Source organism: Chelon labrosus (genome assembly GCF_963514085.1).
Source record: "Chelon labrosus genome assembly, contig: SCAFFOLD_13_1, whole genome shotgun sequence".
In the NCBI taxonomy this organism is placed as follows: domain Eukaryota; kingdom Metazoa; phylum Chordata; class Actinopteri; order Mugiliformes; family Mugilidae; genus Chelon; species Chelon labrosus.
This window is the reverse complement of record NW_028181779.1, coordinates 41,250-56,857: the sequence shown is the minus strand read 5'-3', so window position 1 is coordinate 56,857 and position 15,608 is coordinate 41,250. Positions and strand designations below refer to the sequence as shown.

Below are 15,608 nucleotides of genomic sequence, written 5' to 3'. Positions count from 1 at the left end.
CAAGCAAGCAACAATCAACAAGTTCAACCCGGTAGCACAACAGAAGTAAGGAGCGCCGACAGTGCAGCTGAGTTCCAAGTCGAAGCTCATATCCAGAGCAACAGCGGCAGCCCTGCTATGTCTGGAGTGGGTGTGTATTTATGTGACAGCGCTAGAGGTAACAACAGAGTTCACTTTGCAGACAATGTGAAGGGAAAGGGCAGCTCTTCTGTGGATGTCAGGAACATGCCAGGGACGGCTTTAGACTGCGCCTCTTTGCCGCCGCTGACTGTTCACGAGAGCCTGCGGTATCCCGTTGTTGAGGCTAGCTACACCTTTCCAGACTTTCTCAGCTTGAAGAAGCCAGAAGTCCTCACTAAGGATGATGCAGCAATACGGAGCTCGGCTGACTCTCCAAAGCCACAGGCCGGTGTACAGTTGGATAAAGGGGATATGGGGAATAAAGACACCAAGGAGAGCTCTGCTGTAGATCACTCAGGTCATGACAACTTGGAGACAAACACTGTAGATGTACAGCCGGTGACTGAGGCCAGCTCAAAACAACTTCCATGTCCTGTTGAGAACAATCAGACTGGTAATAAAGCGTCTTTTGACCTTTTACAAACACCAGGAAGTGTCATTTCTGATACTGAGCATCTAAAAGTTGAAGAGGCGACAGCAAAGGTGACAGAGCAAGAAGAGACGGAAACAGGTGCTGTATATGAGCGTTTACCTAAGGATAAGGATATTAATATGTTAACCACTGAATCTAAAGACGAAGTTAAGAGTGAACAGCCTCGTGAGTCGCCTTTAATAAGTGATAGTTCAGTCAATCTGGAAGAAAAAGAAGGGACCCAGCGTGATCTCTCGTCTAGTTTTGTGCTTCCAGTTGACGATGTTTCCTGCCAGCCTTTAACTGATGTCTCTACTGAGCTCTCTGTCGGGCAGCTTCATGCTGATCATGACCCCAAATCAAAACTTGAATCTGTGACCTTGACCTGTGCAACCCACTCTGCTCCCAGTCATCCGCCCCCCACCCAGTTAGATGAGACACCTCCTAGTGGACTAGTCAGCACAGATCCCAGTGACCAGCTTGAGTCAACAATTGACTCTACTGATCTGACAAAGAAAGAATCATTGACTTCAGACGTGACAGCCACTGACCAATCAAGTTCTGCCAGTAATCCTGCTTTTGTGCTGCAGCCTCCTGGCCCGATGTTGAGTCATTTGGAGTTCATTAATGACAGTGATGTATCCCTTCCTGAGCAGACAGATAACAACAGTACCGACGGTGACAGCACCAACGTCTCCGGAGAGGTGGAAGGCAGGGATTTGGCACGAGTGTGTTTAGCAAAGGATCTGGAACGCAGCGATGTTAAAGCAAATGAGATTTGTCCAAACGTGGAGGAAAGAAATGATGTTAAGGAGTCTCTAGCTGGGAATTCTGTTACCAATAATCTTGTAACTCCCTTTTCACAAGTGGAAAATCTGCCCCCTGGTGCAGATGATGTTCAGGCAAAGGGTGAATCTGATAATGCAATTTCTCTAACTCATGCTGAGCCAGACTCTATTGGCATTAAACCTGTTATTTGTGAAGCATCCATTAGGGATGACCTCATAAATGCCAGCTGCCCACTCAGCTCTGACTTGCCCACCGATGAGGCTTATAGTAAAATTACACAAGAAAATGTGAAAGAAAAACACAAAGTGGGCGACGAGACCTCGGTGCTGCTTGACGAGAAAAAGGAACAAGCTGGTGAGGAAACAATGGATAATCAAAAGGAAGCAGCAGAGAGCAGCACGCTGCACACAGGAAAGACAGGCACAACACCACAAGAGAGTAATGGAACAGATAAAGAAGCTGTGAAGGAAATTGGAGCCCTGCAGCCACCACTTAAACATAAAGTACAAAAGACTGAGTCGCCATTAAGGGAAACGTCTTCCTTATCTACCAGCACACCTGCATCTGAAGACGTGCTGCGTGCTGACTCAAGCACTGAACCTCAGACTGTTTATGACCAGAATTTGCACCAAACTCTGGCAGCGACACTGGAATGCAGCTCTGACTCTGCACCAGATTCGAGCGTAGCTCCTGGCCAATCGCAGTCCGCACCCGAACCCGACTGTTTTGCTCAGCAACAGGAGCAACGGCAGCAGCAGCCGCCACAGCGTCTGGGGTCCAGACATCCCACAGAGGAATTGTCAGGTGGCTGTCTGGAGGGGGGAGAAAAGACAGACAGTGAGACCCAAGCACTGGTTCAGGGAGTGGAAGGGGCGGCAGAGGAAGGAGATGTGTCTGTTGGGAGTTTGAGTCAGGCGGGAAGCAAAGAGGAGCCGATGGGTGACGACAAAATTGGTAGTGAAGGAGTGATGGGTGCAGATAAAAGTGAGGGAGCTTTACCAGGGGTTGATGGGGTGCCATCTCACCTTGATTTAAATGAGACGGGTATGACGGCTGAGAGAAATGCCTCAGGTGACATAGAGATAGTAACAGCTTGCTCTCATGTAGGTGAGACAACACAGGAGATAGACGTAAAGGAAATCCCCGGGTTAGGGGGAGGTAGGGGTGCAGATTTAATGCCTGACGACGAGTTTGTGAGTGATCTGGATGGTAAAGGTCAGCAAAAAAGTCACATATCATCTGCCTGTCAAGACCAATATGGTGAACCTGGCACGTCAAAGAACACTGCTGTATCTGTTCAGTCTGCTTCACAGCAGCATGAGAGCTCTCCTCCCCAAATCTCAGCTTCATCAAAGGCCAGCGCACATAGTCAGGACACTGATACACCCATAATGCCAAGTGCAGAGCAGGCTGAAGAAATTCATACAAAGGTATTCAGCGCTCTGCCAGATCCTACTGGGCAACCAGGAAGTGGGGAAAAGGCTTTCAGAGCTGCCACGGCCACGAAAAGCAGCAGCAGCATTAGTGAAAGTGGGGAGTGTGAAATTCAGGATACAGTGTGCGTGCCTCTTGAGCAACAGAGCTCCAATGAAACTTTAGCCACACAAAGAAGCCCAGTGGTACAAGCGCCCATAAAAGGCTCTGACGTTGAGGTGAACACAAAAGAAGATAAAGCAGCGTTGGACGGAGAGAAAGTTAGCAGCCAGGGAGGGGAACAAAGTGAGATTAAAGTAAGGGACAGTGAAGGAATAGAAAAGCAGGAGGCTGTAAAGTTAACCGGGAATGCTAAAGAAGACAGTGGCTTGGTGTCAGTCAAAGCTGCAGGCCTCATTCAAAGCGAGGCGTCAGGCAGCTCGGAGACATCTGTTTGTCCCTCTGAGGGGAGCGTTGTTGTTAACAAGGCAGCAGAAATAGGCAACGATCAAACTGATTTAAAGTCTGATTTATTGTCAAAGTGCCAGGAAGACTTTTCATCAACCTCCACTGTGGCCCCAGTACCGGATGATCAGGTGTTACTGTCAGAGCCCCGGCATGATATTGTGACAACCCCCATTGTTGCTGCTTCTCAGCATGAAGCAAAATCCCCCGAAAAAGCTCCTGTCTGCAGTCCTCCTGTTGAACAAGTGTCCGTGAACATAGAGGCTGCTGATGTGTCAGAGTGTCCCGCTCCTGGAGTAACAGCCCAGGAACCAGATACAAGCTGGATAAGGGCGCTAAAAGAAGCCGCGTCCCACTCTCAGAGTGAACAAGTGAACACAGTGGAGACCTCAAGGTAAACAACAAGAGCATGTGTGCGTTTGAAATTTTTTACATGAGCGAAATATCTTAAGGGTGATTAAAAAAGGTGTAAAACGTCAGAGGAGGTCATAATGGCGACGGCTTAATGCGTACACAGAGTAGCACGTTAGCAAGCACGTTAGCACGCTGTCACACATGATCTGCTCAAGTTCGTGACAAAGATAAAGGATAGAGAGGAAGGAAGAAGAGAGAAAAGGATTATGAATCGGCCTCAGACAGATATCTTAGCATTCTGGTAACGCCATGTTCATTTGGAGTGTTATTTCGAGGAGCAGTGTGACAATGAATATGAATGAGGAGGTAAACACAGAGCTGCACTTTGTATCAACCGGAGCTCGGGTCAGATGACTGCGTCTGCTGAACTCTGGTGGATGTAATGCAGCCCTTTATATTCAAAGGGGTGACATCAGCTGTGACATCGTGCCTGGTCTCCAGGGCAAGAATGAGACGCTTTCTCCCACAAAACACACTGCAACACAACACAAGCATACCTACAGTACTTCTGCACACACACACATACGCGCATATACTCCCGTCTTGTAGTGACGCATGCCCCGGTAAACACACACATTTGTGATTTGTCAGTCATTCCTTGAGCATGTGCTGTAAACTAACCAACAAATCCACCAACCCCCCTCTTCTTATTGTTTTTTTTCCAGACCCCTCCCATCTCTGGAGTCTCCACAGCTAGAGTTTCTCACTCCCACTGAGGAGTGTGCTCCTCCGAGACAAGAGGAGATCCCACCAGAGGTTCAAGCAGCTGAGGAGACAACAGAAATCCCATCTTTAAATCTTCTGAAGAAGCCAGTAGACCTTCCTGTGCCTTTGAAAAAGGCAGCAGATCTCCCAGAACCAACACGACAAGCAGCAGAGCTTTACAAACCAGAACAAAGCACAAAAGTAAAGCTCCCAGAAGAAGAGATAAAAGACGAGCTTTCAGGGGCAAACAAGAAAGAAGAAGAGCCTCCAGAAGAGTTTAGGAAGCCAGTAAGTTCTACAGAAGAATCAGAGGAGCAGGCTGAGGTCTTAGAACCAACGAAAAGGACAGAAGAGATCCCAGAACCAACCGAACCAAATGAGATTGAATCCATAGAACCAACAAAGGATGAAGAACCAGAAGCAGAGCCCCCGCAACCAAAGAAGGAGCTGGTCAGTGAGCTGCCAGAGGAGCTAGTGGAAAAACCAGCAGAGATCCCACCTGTGGAGCCATTTCAAGTCCCAGCTGAGAAAACTGCAGCGACAGAAACAGTTGAGAATCCTACTGCAGAGCTACAGGAGAGTTGGTGAGTCATCTTTGTAAAAACAAGTCATTTAAAATGTTATTTTCACGGGGAAGATAATCATTTCCATTTATTGTCCTGATACTTGTTGTATGGTGTAAATGACCAGTTTGAGTAAACCATAAAGTTTCTCTAGAAGGCAGCTACCAACTTTTACAGCTCATATATGAGGTCTGCACTTAGGAAATCGTGTCCTTGTAATCCCTAACTGACTGAAATCTAAGTTTTTTTTGTGGTTAAGTGACTTTCCAACAGGAAACCACATCAGAATGATTTGCAATCCACGCTTTAGACCTGATCCCTTCTCTAAAATATATCACAACATTTCCTTTTCAGTGACGCATCAGAGACAATTTTCACTGCAGCAAACGTTATTTTGGAAAATCTCAGGGGGGACATGTGGTTTACAGCTCACACACACACACACACACTGTCCTGCCCTGTCCGTCACACTTTTAAAATGGATTTCCATGCGCTTGGAGAGAGTTCCCCTCGGTGGCTTTGTTTGGCTTTCAGACACTTGGAGGTCGTCTGGCGGGTTGTTTCTGTCTGCAGCGGTTTAACGGTGTCTGATTGGACAAATGAGCCGGGGTCCCGCGGATTTGTAGTGGTTGATGTAATGGCAGTGAACCCTTTATGTTGTTAAAATTTCTGGCTGAGTTAAATACACATAATAAACTTGCGTGTCGTCTGGTTCCACCTCCAGGCGGGTATTTATGTTAGTATTTTAAGAGCTCTTGCTCAACTAACTTCTCATATATTTCGTTCTTTTACTGACGAAAACATGCACATTGAAGCATTTAATCTCCTATTATTTCCATTCCTTTCCTTCTCCCTGATATCTCCCATATTTGTCACTCTCTCCTGCCGCATGCCGAGGAGCCATCCCACATGCCAGAGCAGCACTTGCTGCCTGTCAGTCTCAACACTTGTCCCGTCACTGCTGTTGGAGACATGCAGCTTGGTTCAGAGTAGGAAAGAGGAACAACAACAGTGGTGTTTCCACCTGGTTTCCGTGAAATGATATAGTAACCCTTCCATACATGTGGCAGAGGCAGGAATGGGACGGCCGAAGATATCTGTGTGTACATGTGTTTTTTTTTTTGCCTCCGCCCCTAGAGGCTGTCCTAGCTGTCAGTCCTGCTCAGTCTGTGCGGCTTTGTGAACTGAAGCTTGTAGTGGGAGGAATTTGGGCAGGCACTCAGCCCCTCTGAAGTCATTTGCGCAGACCAGACAGAGTGGAACAAAAGCCAGGGTTCAGGGAAACACTTGAGCATGTGCTGTGGTGTGAGTGTGCATGACAGAGTCGGCCGGAGCCGCAGTCAGAGGAGAGAAGGACCGGGACTGTTTCGGAGTACAGTAAACTCTCAGAAGATTCAGACGTTGATTGTAGTTCCCTCTGAAGTCGCGTGATGGATTCATCCACTGGCTGAAGTCTGGGTGAGTTGTCAGAAAGTAGCAGCCCTGTTTTTTCTCAGCATGTGTGCGTCTACAGTAAATGTTTGTGTGCAGTAAGTCCTTCCAGGTGCTCGCAGCAGATGGTCCGTAGGTAACTCGCGCTAATTACGCCCTGCCTCTGCTGACCTCACCAGATGGGTGGAGGGACGTAGAAAGACGAAAGGACAGGAGCCTTTTCCTGAACAGAGTTGCGAAATAAACAGTGTTCCTCCTTCCGTTGAAAAAAAATGATACAGGTTGGAGCATGTTGTGCTTCCTTCTCTGGAGCTAATGATTGTGAATTTTCCAAAACATCCAGTATGACTGGCAGACTTTTAAAAATTAACACGGGTTAATAAATGATTTTGGCGCTTCCACGAAACTTAAAGGCCCACTTGCTGTCTTGCTGTATTATATATGACTTTAAATAATATTCTAACAGCTATTTTTTTAATCAAACATTTTTTCATTTCACCTCTCAAACTTCAGAGCAGCTGTGACTATTTAGCGTCTTACGCTATAAGGATATTCCCCATCCATGTTTCTTAAATAAATATGGAGTAGGATGTGCTATAGTCCACACTGTACTGTAAATAGACCTGTTGCCATGGCGATAGTAGGTTCGTTTGCCTTTTTTTCTCCGGCACGAGTGAAGAGGCTGACGTCATCTATTCTAGCACGCTTCTCGATAATAGTTTAATCGGTGCCAAAGCAATGGCGGAAGAGAACTGGTTAATTTATAAAGTATGCTTTTATAGTATTTACAGGGTTTCTGTTGTGTGTGTGTGTGAAGACAGTGAGCTAGCGGGTTTGGCTGCGGGACAAAAATGGTCCTCCCATCATTGCAGCACTTTCCTTCAGCTGGTTTTATTTACAGCTCTGGACTGGCATTAAACCTCGCTGCCTGGACGTTTGAGTCCAGCTGTTTCCCGTAGATTACATAAAATTTGTACGTGTGTGTGGCGTGAATACGGCGCAGTAAAAAAAACGGAGGTTTGATGTTACTATACTTACGACCTACTACCAAATCTTGCCTTGACCTGCCTGTGAGGTGTCCTTGAGTAATGCCTTGCACACAGCTGAATTACTAATAGTACAAAACTGTGTAAGACAGCATCCAGGTGTTAATGCCTGCAGTAAAGGAAAACTGAAATGAATGGCTGTGTGATGTGTTGCCGTAATTACATTCTCATCGTGTCCAGAAGCAGCACCGAGCTGAAAATGCCTCCATATAAAAGGTAGCGGATCAGTTTATACCGTACACTTCACCGGTGTCCTGGAGCGTAATCTTATTTCCCAACAATCGCGTCGCCTCCCTCAGCTTGATTACTTTTTTGCTTCGAAACTGTCATTTCCCCTCTATGGAGGCAGGAGCCAGTCTTATAACAGTTTGCTGAAAGTATATTGTGACTGGGTTGTTTCTATTTCCAGGCTGCATGTGCCAAGTTGGCCTCAGATGCTGACACATGTATAGCGTTGGCCTGCTGGTGTAAGTTTCTGACCAAATAAAAATTCCTGTACGGCGCTGCATGCGCCCGCCCCGCATCAATTAGAAAGAATTCAGCGCTTTTTGTAATGGAATGATGGGAACCACACCAGAGTTGAGATGTAAACCGTAGCTCGCTGCGCCCTTAAGAACAGCACACACGCCCTCATTAAACGTTATTAAGTTCTGACTTTACTGGGTAGAGATGGAGAATAACAGGGCTCTGTTTCAGAAGCTCTGAAAGGAGCTGGAAAGGAGCTCAGCAGACGGTTTACTTGAACGCTGTACATGTCCTTTAGTAGATGGAGGTATTGTGAAGCTCTATTTTGTGGAAGAGCCTACTGGGATATTTTTAGAGTTAAAACAGGAGGCATGCCCCAAGTGGGGAACAGCTGCATGGGCGTCCATCGCATTTCCTGTCAGATTAGAGAGCCTACCACTCCTGATAAGACGGGCCTGGATCAAGTCCAAATCCACTCCACCAGGTGGCCACTGATGACAGAGACTCCCCTCGAAGAGGCTACTTCTCTGCAGACGGCAAGTAGAGCAAGCATGGACTGTCGTGCCACGGGACGGTTGAGAGGAGTTGAGAAAGCGTTCTTAGGATGGTTGGAGTGAGCTTTTTATTTTTCAAGTCACTTCTAGGTTTAGATGACGGCGCAGAGCAGAGCGCTCTGTCCGCTTTGAGGTAAGTTTGGGCGTCGTCTGTGCCGAAACGTGACGGAAAATGAAGTGCGAGCGCTCCAAAAATGTCACATTGATGTTATTTACGTGATGTTTTGTGCTCCCTCCCCTGCAGGCCCTCCCTCGCTGAGCAGGCCGAGAGGGATCTCCCCGCCCCTGTCTCCCCCTCACCTCCCATCTCCGAGCACCACCTTCTGTCTGCCCACCCAGAGTTCCCAACTCTCACTGCAACACCCCAGGAAAGTCACACCCTTGAAGCTCCACCAACCCCGCCTGCATCCCCCTGCCTTCCTCCCCCAGCCCCTGCCTCCCCTCCTGCACCTTCTGATTGTGAGGACCATCACCCTGCCTCTGCACCCTGCCCTGTCCCTTTAAGGTATGAACATGTCACCGTTTCTCGGTCTTCTATATACAGCACTCGCATTTAGCTCTTTTCGAATGTGACATGTGACTTCCTTTAGACATCACGGTAGATTTGACCAGCGCTGACACTAGTCTCTTTAGCCTGCTTCACGAAAAGTAGCTATACCCTTATCCCTACAAATCAGGTCAAATTACAGCATTAAACTGACGCCTGGCACACTGAACTACCTTTAAGATCCTGATTCTCACAGCTACTCAAAATACTCTTACCCATTCTGTGTCCTTATTTTTACTGAAAGGAATGGGTTGTGTGGGAAGATTGATACCGTTCACACATCTACTCTGTAAATACGAACGCACTCGAGGACGACACATTACCATCTGCAGAAATAGTTCTTGTTATTATAGCTCATTGCTGCTGCTTGGGCTCTTTCTAAAATGCGGTAATAAATTATTGCTTGCTTATGTCAACACAATGCAACAGCAGAAACAATAACAAAGTTAATGTTTGGATCTGATTTTGCTCCCTTTTTTTTTTTTTTTTCGCGCTTTTTTGGAAGAGACATCCTGGGAAAGCGTAAATCTGAGCTGAAGTGAGCTCGTTCTCTTCCCGATTTTTTCTGTGTGAAAAACGCTTTGGTGTCAGAATGTTTTATAGAGGCTTGTGAAAAATGGTTCACATTTTTTAGGGTGGGGGGAGTACGAGGCAAGAGAACTTCTTTCACTTCAGTGAACAGACCCAGGTCCTTACACTAGTCTCCTAAAGGGACGGGGGGCAGTGGTGAAACCCACGCGACACAAATACAGGAAATGAATCTTAAGTGCGCCGTCTTGTTTCTCTCCTAAATGTCTCTGCCTCAGCCTGTAGACTCGAAACAGGTGTAGCTCTCCAAAGATTACAAGCCCACGCCTGCGTTTGCTGGATGGTTTCTTTGCTGGTCACGCTAATTTCCTGCAGTGTTTTGCTTGCTGAGAACTTGCCTGTTCTCAGCCAAGAAACAGTTTTTACATGTTGTTTTTGATTCGATTTAAACAATCAAATTATAATGCTTTAAAGGGGAGCTACTGTTTTTTACAACCTGGACCTTATTTCTGGCATAAAATACGGCCGTTTACTCACCCATATAACTTTTGTGTCATTTGTAGTCAGCCGGGAGATATTTAGATCTGCGTATATCCATATAATGGGAGTGACTGGGGCACTGAGACGCAGCCTCTAAATAACGCATTATCTGCCGTGAAACTTGTTCATTTCACCAATATTTGGTTATTATGCGCTAGTGCTATTCCCCATTGAGTCCAGAGTTACCTGTTATCATCATCCGGAGTCTGTAGATTGACCTACAGACCCAGGATGATGTCTTCTGACCTGGATGATGTCATCTCTGAGCGTCGCATGCACCCGCGACGGTCGGCTTGTTTACCTGTAATTTGCTACTGCTTATTTTTTGCAACATGGCTGATTTTTCCGATTTTTAAGTTTGTGGATGAACCATACAGACTCAATGGGGAATAGCACTAGCGTACGATAACAAAATATTGGTGAAATGAACGGGAATGTGTTATTTGGAGGCTGCGTTTTGGTGCCCCAGTCACTCCCACTAAATGGATATACTCAGATCTAAATATATCGCGAACTACTACAAGTGACACAGAAGTTATATGGGTGAGTAAATGATTGTATTTTATTCCAGAAATAAGGTCCAGGTCGTAAAAAACAGTAGTTCCCCTTTAAATCGCGGTGATTGTAGGTGGACTTTAATACCTTTGTTCAAGAGCCAAGCTGTTTCTTCCTGCTTCCTTATGTTAAGCTTAACAGACAGTGACTCATGCTTCTTCCTGATGAAATCAACTCATCTGACACTGAGCAAGAAGGCAAAGAAGTGTATTTCCTCCATGTCAAACAATCCCTAGTAGAAACTGTGACACAGAACTCTTGACAGTCCTGAGATCCACATTTAGAAAGATTACACATTTGATCGTTGCTATTTTCAAAGGGAAATCCTGAGCAAATTTTGTCTGCTAAGTCAACAACTGATCTTATTACCCCACTCACTAAATTACAGTATGGCATCGCTATGCACGCCTACCACATGAATTCAAAGGAAGCAGGATTTGCTAATGTGAACTTAGTGGTCATGGAAACTCGAATGCCTACTGTATAATTGTGGCTTGTTACCGGTGGATATAGAAAAAGCACAGGGGCCAAATGTATACATGGATATTTTAAACACACCAGAACCCCTCAGTGCATCACGGCCGATTCCTCGTTCAGCACCGGAGTGATCACTCAGAGCTGCAGCTTCAAGACTTTAATTTTCAAGCTGATTGCATTTGAGCGATGATCGTTTTTTTCTCACTACGAGCACAGTTTCCCCGTCGGTAGCTCTAAACATTCCTCGGCTGCTCTTCTTGGCTTTGCCATTTATTTCACAGACTTTATTTTATTAGGAGGAATGACTCAGCCACTTTCAAAGTGCAGCCTCATTTACAACCAGCAGAGGGTGTTTTCCTTTAGCAGAGTCCAGTCTTCATGTTGTGCTAAAAGCCAGTGTCTGCACTCTGCTGTCTGAGTGCTGCAGTCACCTGGTGGTGCATCCAAGACTGAACACAGGGAGACGCCAGCTCTCAGTTGAAGAGGGGGCTGAAATGTATTTTGTTTGTGGGCCTAAACGTTTATTTGCTCGCGGCTGATGTGAGCTGTATCATTTAGCTTTATAGGCACAACCCGTCTTAGAATTTTGAGATGCCAGGCTAGCGTAGTGCGTTGTTAGATTATTTATGATATCTGAGAGGCCTGTGAGATGTCGCTGGAGACTTTGTGGAGTACTAACACAGGAGCGTGGATTGGATAGTCTGACAGGATGCAACAGATTGTCCTCTTTGCCTGCAGACACACACCATCTGTGCCAATGTGTCTAGGTATAAACTACACTTATTCTAACAGTCCCTGCAGCGACTGAACAACCCTATCAGAGCTGCAAGACATTTATTATCATTCTCGAAGACACTCCAGCCGGACAAATGCAGCTTTAAACCCTTCTCTTCCGGCTGGAAACCGTCTTCTTTCATGATGAGATAATGAAAATGGGGCATTTTCCTGAATGATTCATTAAGCTGGATGAGTAATATTTAAATCATCCTCACACCTTTCTCGTTTTTTTCTGCTATTAAGACAAAGTGAGGGATGTCCAGCTGTTTTTTTCTTTTTTCTTTTTTTTAAATTTCCCTTAAATCAATCAGCTCCATTCATTCATTCATCTTCTGTAACCGCTTGTTCCTGTTAAGGGCCGTGGGGTCTGTTGGAGCCTATCCCAGCTGTCATCAGGCGAGAGGCGGTGTACACCCTGGACAGGTCGCCAGTCCATCGCAGGGCTCCAGTCAGCTCCTCCCACGCTATTAGAATAATTTGGCAATAATTTGAGATTATAATAACAGCTTTTGAGATTATAGTAATAGCTTTTTCTCCATCTGTGTGAGACTGCAGAAAAAGCCAGATATAAAGCACTGCATTTTAGAGGTTGGAGGTTTTAAACAGCTGTGGTTCCTCACCCTTATCTTGTGCGACCACAACACATGTCTGCCATTAAAGTAATGGCTTGATGGATATCTAAACCTTCTTTTTCTTCTTTCTAAGGTTCCCCGATAAATCCCCTGCTTTTGTCATTTACTTTTGTGACACCCAGACAGGTAATGCCACCGAATCCCTACATATGCTGTAGGAAGATAAACTGTCTGTGCTCGGGAAGTCCATCCCACAAGTGACGTGTTCGTGACAGCGTTTCAGCTTTTCATGGCAAGTGAAACACAAAACTCCAGGCTCTAACCCTGCCTGGCCTGCGGTTCTTTAGAAAAAGGATAACATCAGCGATCGATATCATCGCTCACATCGCTCTGTCAGAAGACTCCTCTGTTGTGTTTGACAGCATGCCAAAACAAATTTGAGCATTTGAGCCGTTTTCTACACGCCAGCAACGATCTATCTGTCCTCCAAATTTGGAGTTAGTGTCCCACTTTGTCATAAGTGTGTCATCAGTGATGTATATTTGCTATTTATATGAAAAGAGACGCACTTCCAGTTAAATGTCTGCAGATAAACAGTCTGTTATTAGATGATGCAGACATTGGAAACTCTCCATATTTGTACTTAATGCTTTCATGAATCACAGAGTATTTTTTATTTGTTATCATCCACTGAGTCAGCGCTTGTAATTCACAGAGGAAAGGCCAAAATTAAGGCCTTTGACGCCACGAGTAAAGTGCAAACTTTAAAAAGTCAGCTTTATTTGCCATTTATGGTACATAGATGGCAAACCCATCTGAGTGGACACAGTTGGACCAGTGGGGAGCCGTGCAAGGTGTCTGTGGAGCAGCCTCGGACAAACTGGTGATCGAACCAGCCACAATCACCTCTTACCACCAGGTCACAGCTCCCAATTTGAATTTACAATCAGTGCATACAGTTTTATTTGCTTTTAATGACAGGTTGCAAACATCTCGTGTTTGAAAAATAAATCTGCTCTCTCATCGATTTATATTTAATTTCAACTGATCTGTTTTGGATTTTTAATGCAACTAAAACTGAGCGGTACAAAGATGTTATTTTAGTTTGTCTCTGTGTCTTTAACTAATAAAACTATATTTTAACTCATTCCTCCTAAAACACAAATTGTCCCGCACCATCGTAGTCTGCTTAGCAACAGCCTTTAAAACCCTCGAGCAGACTAGACGTGTGTGGATCGCAATGACCCTGATTCTTTCTGGATGCCTTTATAAATCTTTCAGAAAAAAACTGCCACAACCACATCTCCCAGTGCCTGAGTTTGTTAAATTATTTATTTTCTGCAGTTGAAGTTGAACTACGAGGCCAGACTCTTAAAGCGGCAACAAAAAAGAGGATGTTAACGTCCGTCGTTCCCTTGAATATAGGCTTGTATTTCACACATTTGTTCATGCTTTCTGCTCCAGATACATCTTTGTAACTTGTATCTGGAATGGCGGTCGCAATCAATACTTTTTGCTTTAGCAGGGGTCTGTGTTGGGAGTTGTGAGTGGGGCCAGGGTCTGTGTTGGGAGCTGTGAGTGGGGCCAGTGATTTTACACGTCCCCCTCGGGCCGTGAAACATCGACCACCGGGCTCATATAGGATTGCATCAATAAATTCAGTGAGCATCGGTTAATGGACTTCATGTTTATATGCAAACGCTCCCCTTTTGAAACGCGCGTTTGGACACGAACGCCTGCTTTTGTGTTACGTGTTGCGCCCCAGAACTGGAGATTTCTCATTCGGTGTTTTTCACGCTCGCAGGCAAAAGGACGACACCTGAAACCTCAATACGGCCACTCTCTCCGGGTCCTGCAGGCTCAGGCTATTGTAGTGAGCCCTCAATTCCTCACCCTTTCCCATGAGTGCACAATAGATTTATTCATCTCGCATTTCCACTGCCTGTCTTTCCCACTGCGCCTTGACAGTCAGTGGGAAACTTCGGTTTGTGCTCAAATTTCCATCCCACGGGACACATTTTTGGGGACTGTCATACAGAGATGGACAACACATGATGCAGTTTAATGTTTGGTGAGAGTGTCAGTAAATGAGATCATCAGCCCAGTCTGCTGCCCAGGGATTCACCACAGAGGCAGTGTTGTAACAAATTTTGATGATCATATTTCAGGAAGCACATGTCTTTGTCTCTTTAGGCAATAATCTTGTTTTCCTACATGTCTACAGCCTTTTGCATTTAAAAAAAAAAAAATGCTACGTCCGATACTGGTGGATAGGCTTGACGAGCAGAGAGTATAATAGGGTCAGAGTTGAATAACACACACATGCAGTTTCTCAGAGCCCATTGTTTACGTCTGGGTTCCCTCTGGTTGGCTGAGCCGAGTGTTGGAAGCTTCCATTGTGTGAAAAGGAGGCACAAAAAAAAAAGACACTTTTTGCTTTGCAATGCACTGGGTGAGAAAAAGGGGGGATCCCGGCAGGAGGAAGACAAATTCGTGAGGTACGCTTCACTGTGGGTGGGAGGAAGGAGGGGACATAGTGATGGAGAAAGCGCCTGTTAAACACAGAGGTTTGGGGGTCTCTCTATTGTTTGGCTCTCCTGCACAGTCGCAGGAGCAGACAAGGGGAAAAAAACGCCGCTTGTCTTTTTAAAGGCACAGGAGTCTGCTGTCAGGGGAGAGAGTGGATGAAAGAGGGGGGAGGAGGAGGCAGCGAGAGCAGGAGCACAGCTCAGCGATATCAGCAGCCAAACAGAGAGCAGGCACCTCAGATGCTCAAGCAAGAAAGCAAGAAAGCAGGATTATTATTTTGCCCTTTTTGTTTTGGATTATTCTCTCCTTTACGTTCTGCTCTTGGACATTTCATTCCCCCCCCGGTGTTGCATCATTTTTCCACCAAATGAGAGGCAGGAAGATTCCACATCAACAGAGGCGCAGAGAGTCAGGGATGCTGGGCATGAAGTGAGGAGCCCTTAATCATCCACCGCTTTGCTCCTGATGCGAGCAGAACTCGCTCATCCTCTGCACTGCAGCACAGAAGCTCAGCCAACGCTCGCCTCCTCCGACACAGGCTCTCAGGCTCTGGATCAGCATCGCAGCCGAGAAGGAGAAGGGGGTTCCGGGTCTAGCAGGTGGATGTGGAGGGTGGCTGGGGATCAGGAGCAGCCAGGGGGGGCAG

General features: G+C 46.0%; 1 protein-coding gene across 1 annotated transcript in view; it reads left to right on the top strand.

The window, feature by feature from the left end:
* Positions 1-15,608, top strand: part of LOC311509693 (transforming acidic coiled-coil-containing protein 2-like) — a gene marked incomplete at its 5' end in the record, with an annotated part of 47,399 nt that overhangs the window by 13,449 nt on the left and 18,342 nt on the right. The window contains 2 exons of the mRNA XM_084575117.1: positions 4,339-4,962; positions 8,682-8,942. Of these exons, the coding sequence (XP_084431243.1) occupies positions 4,339-4,962; positions 8,682-8,942 (885 nt within the window). The remainder of the gene's footprint in view (positions 1-4,338; positions 4,963-8,681; positions 8,943-15,608) is intronic.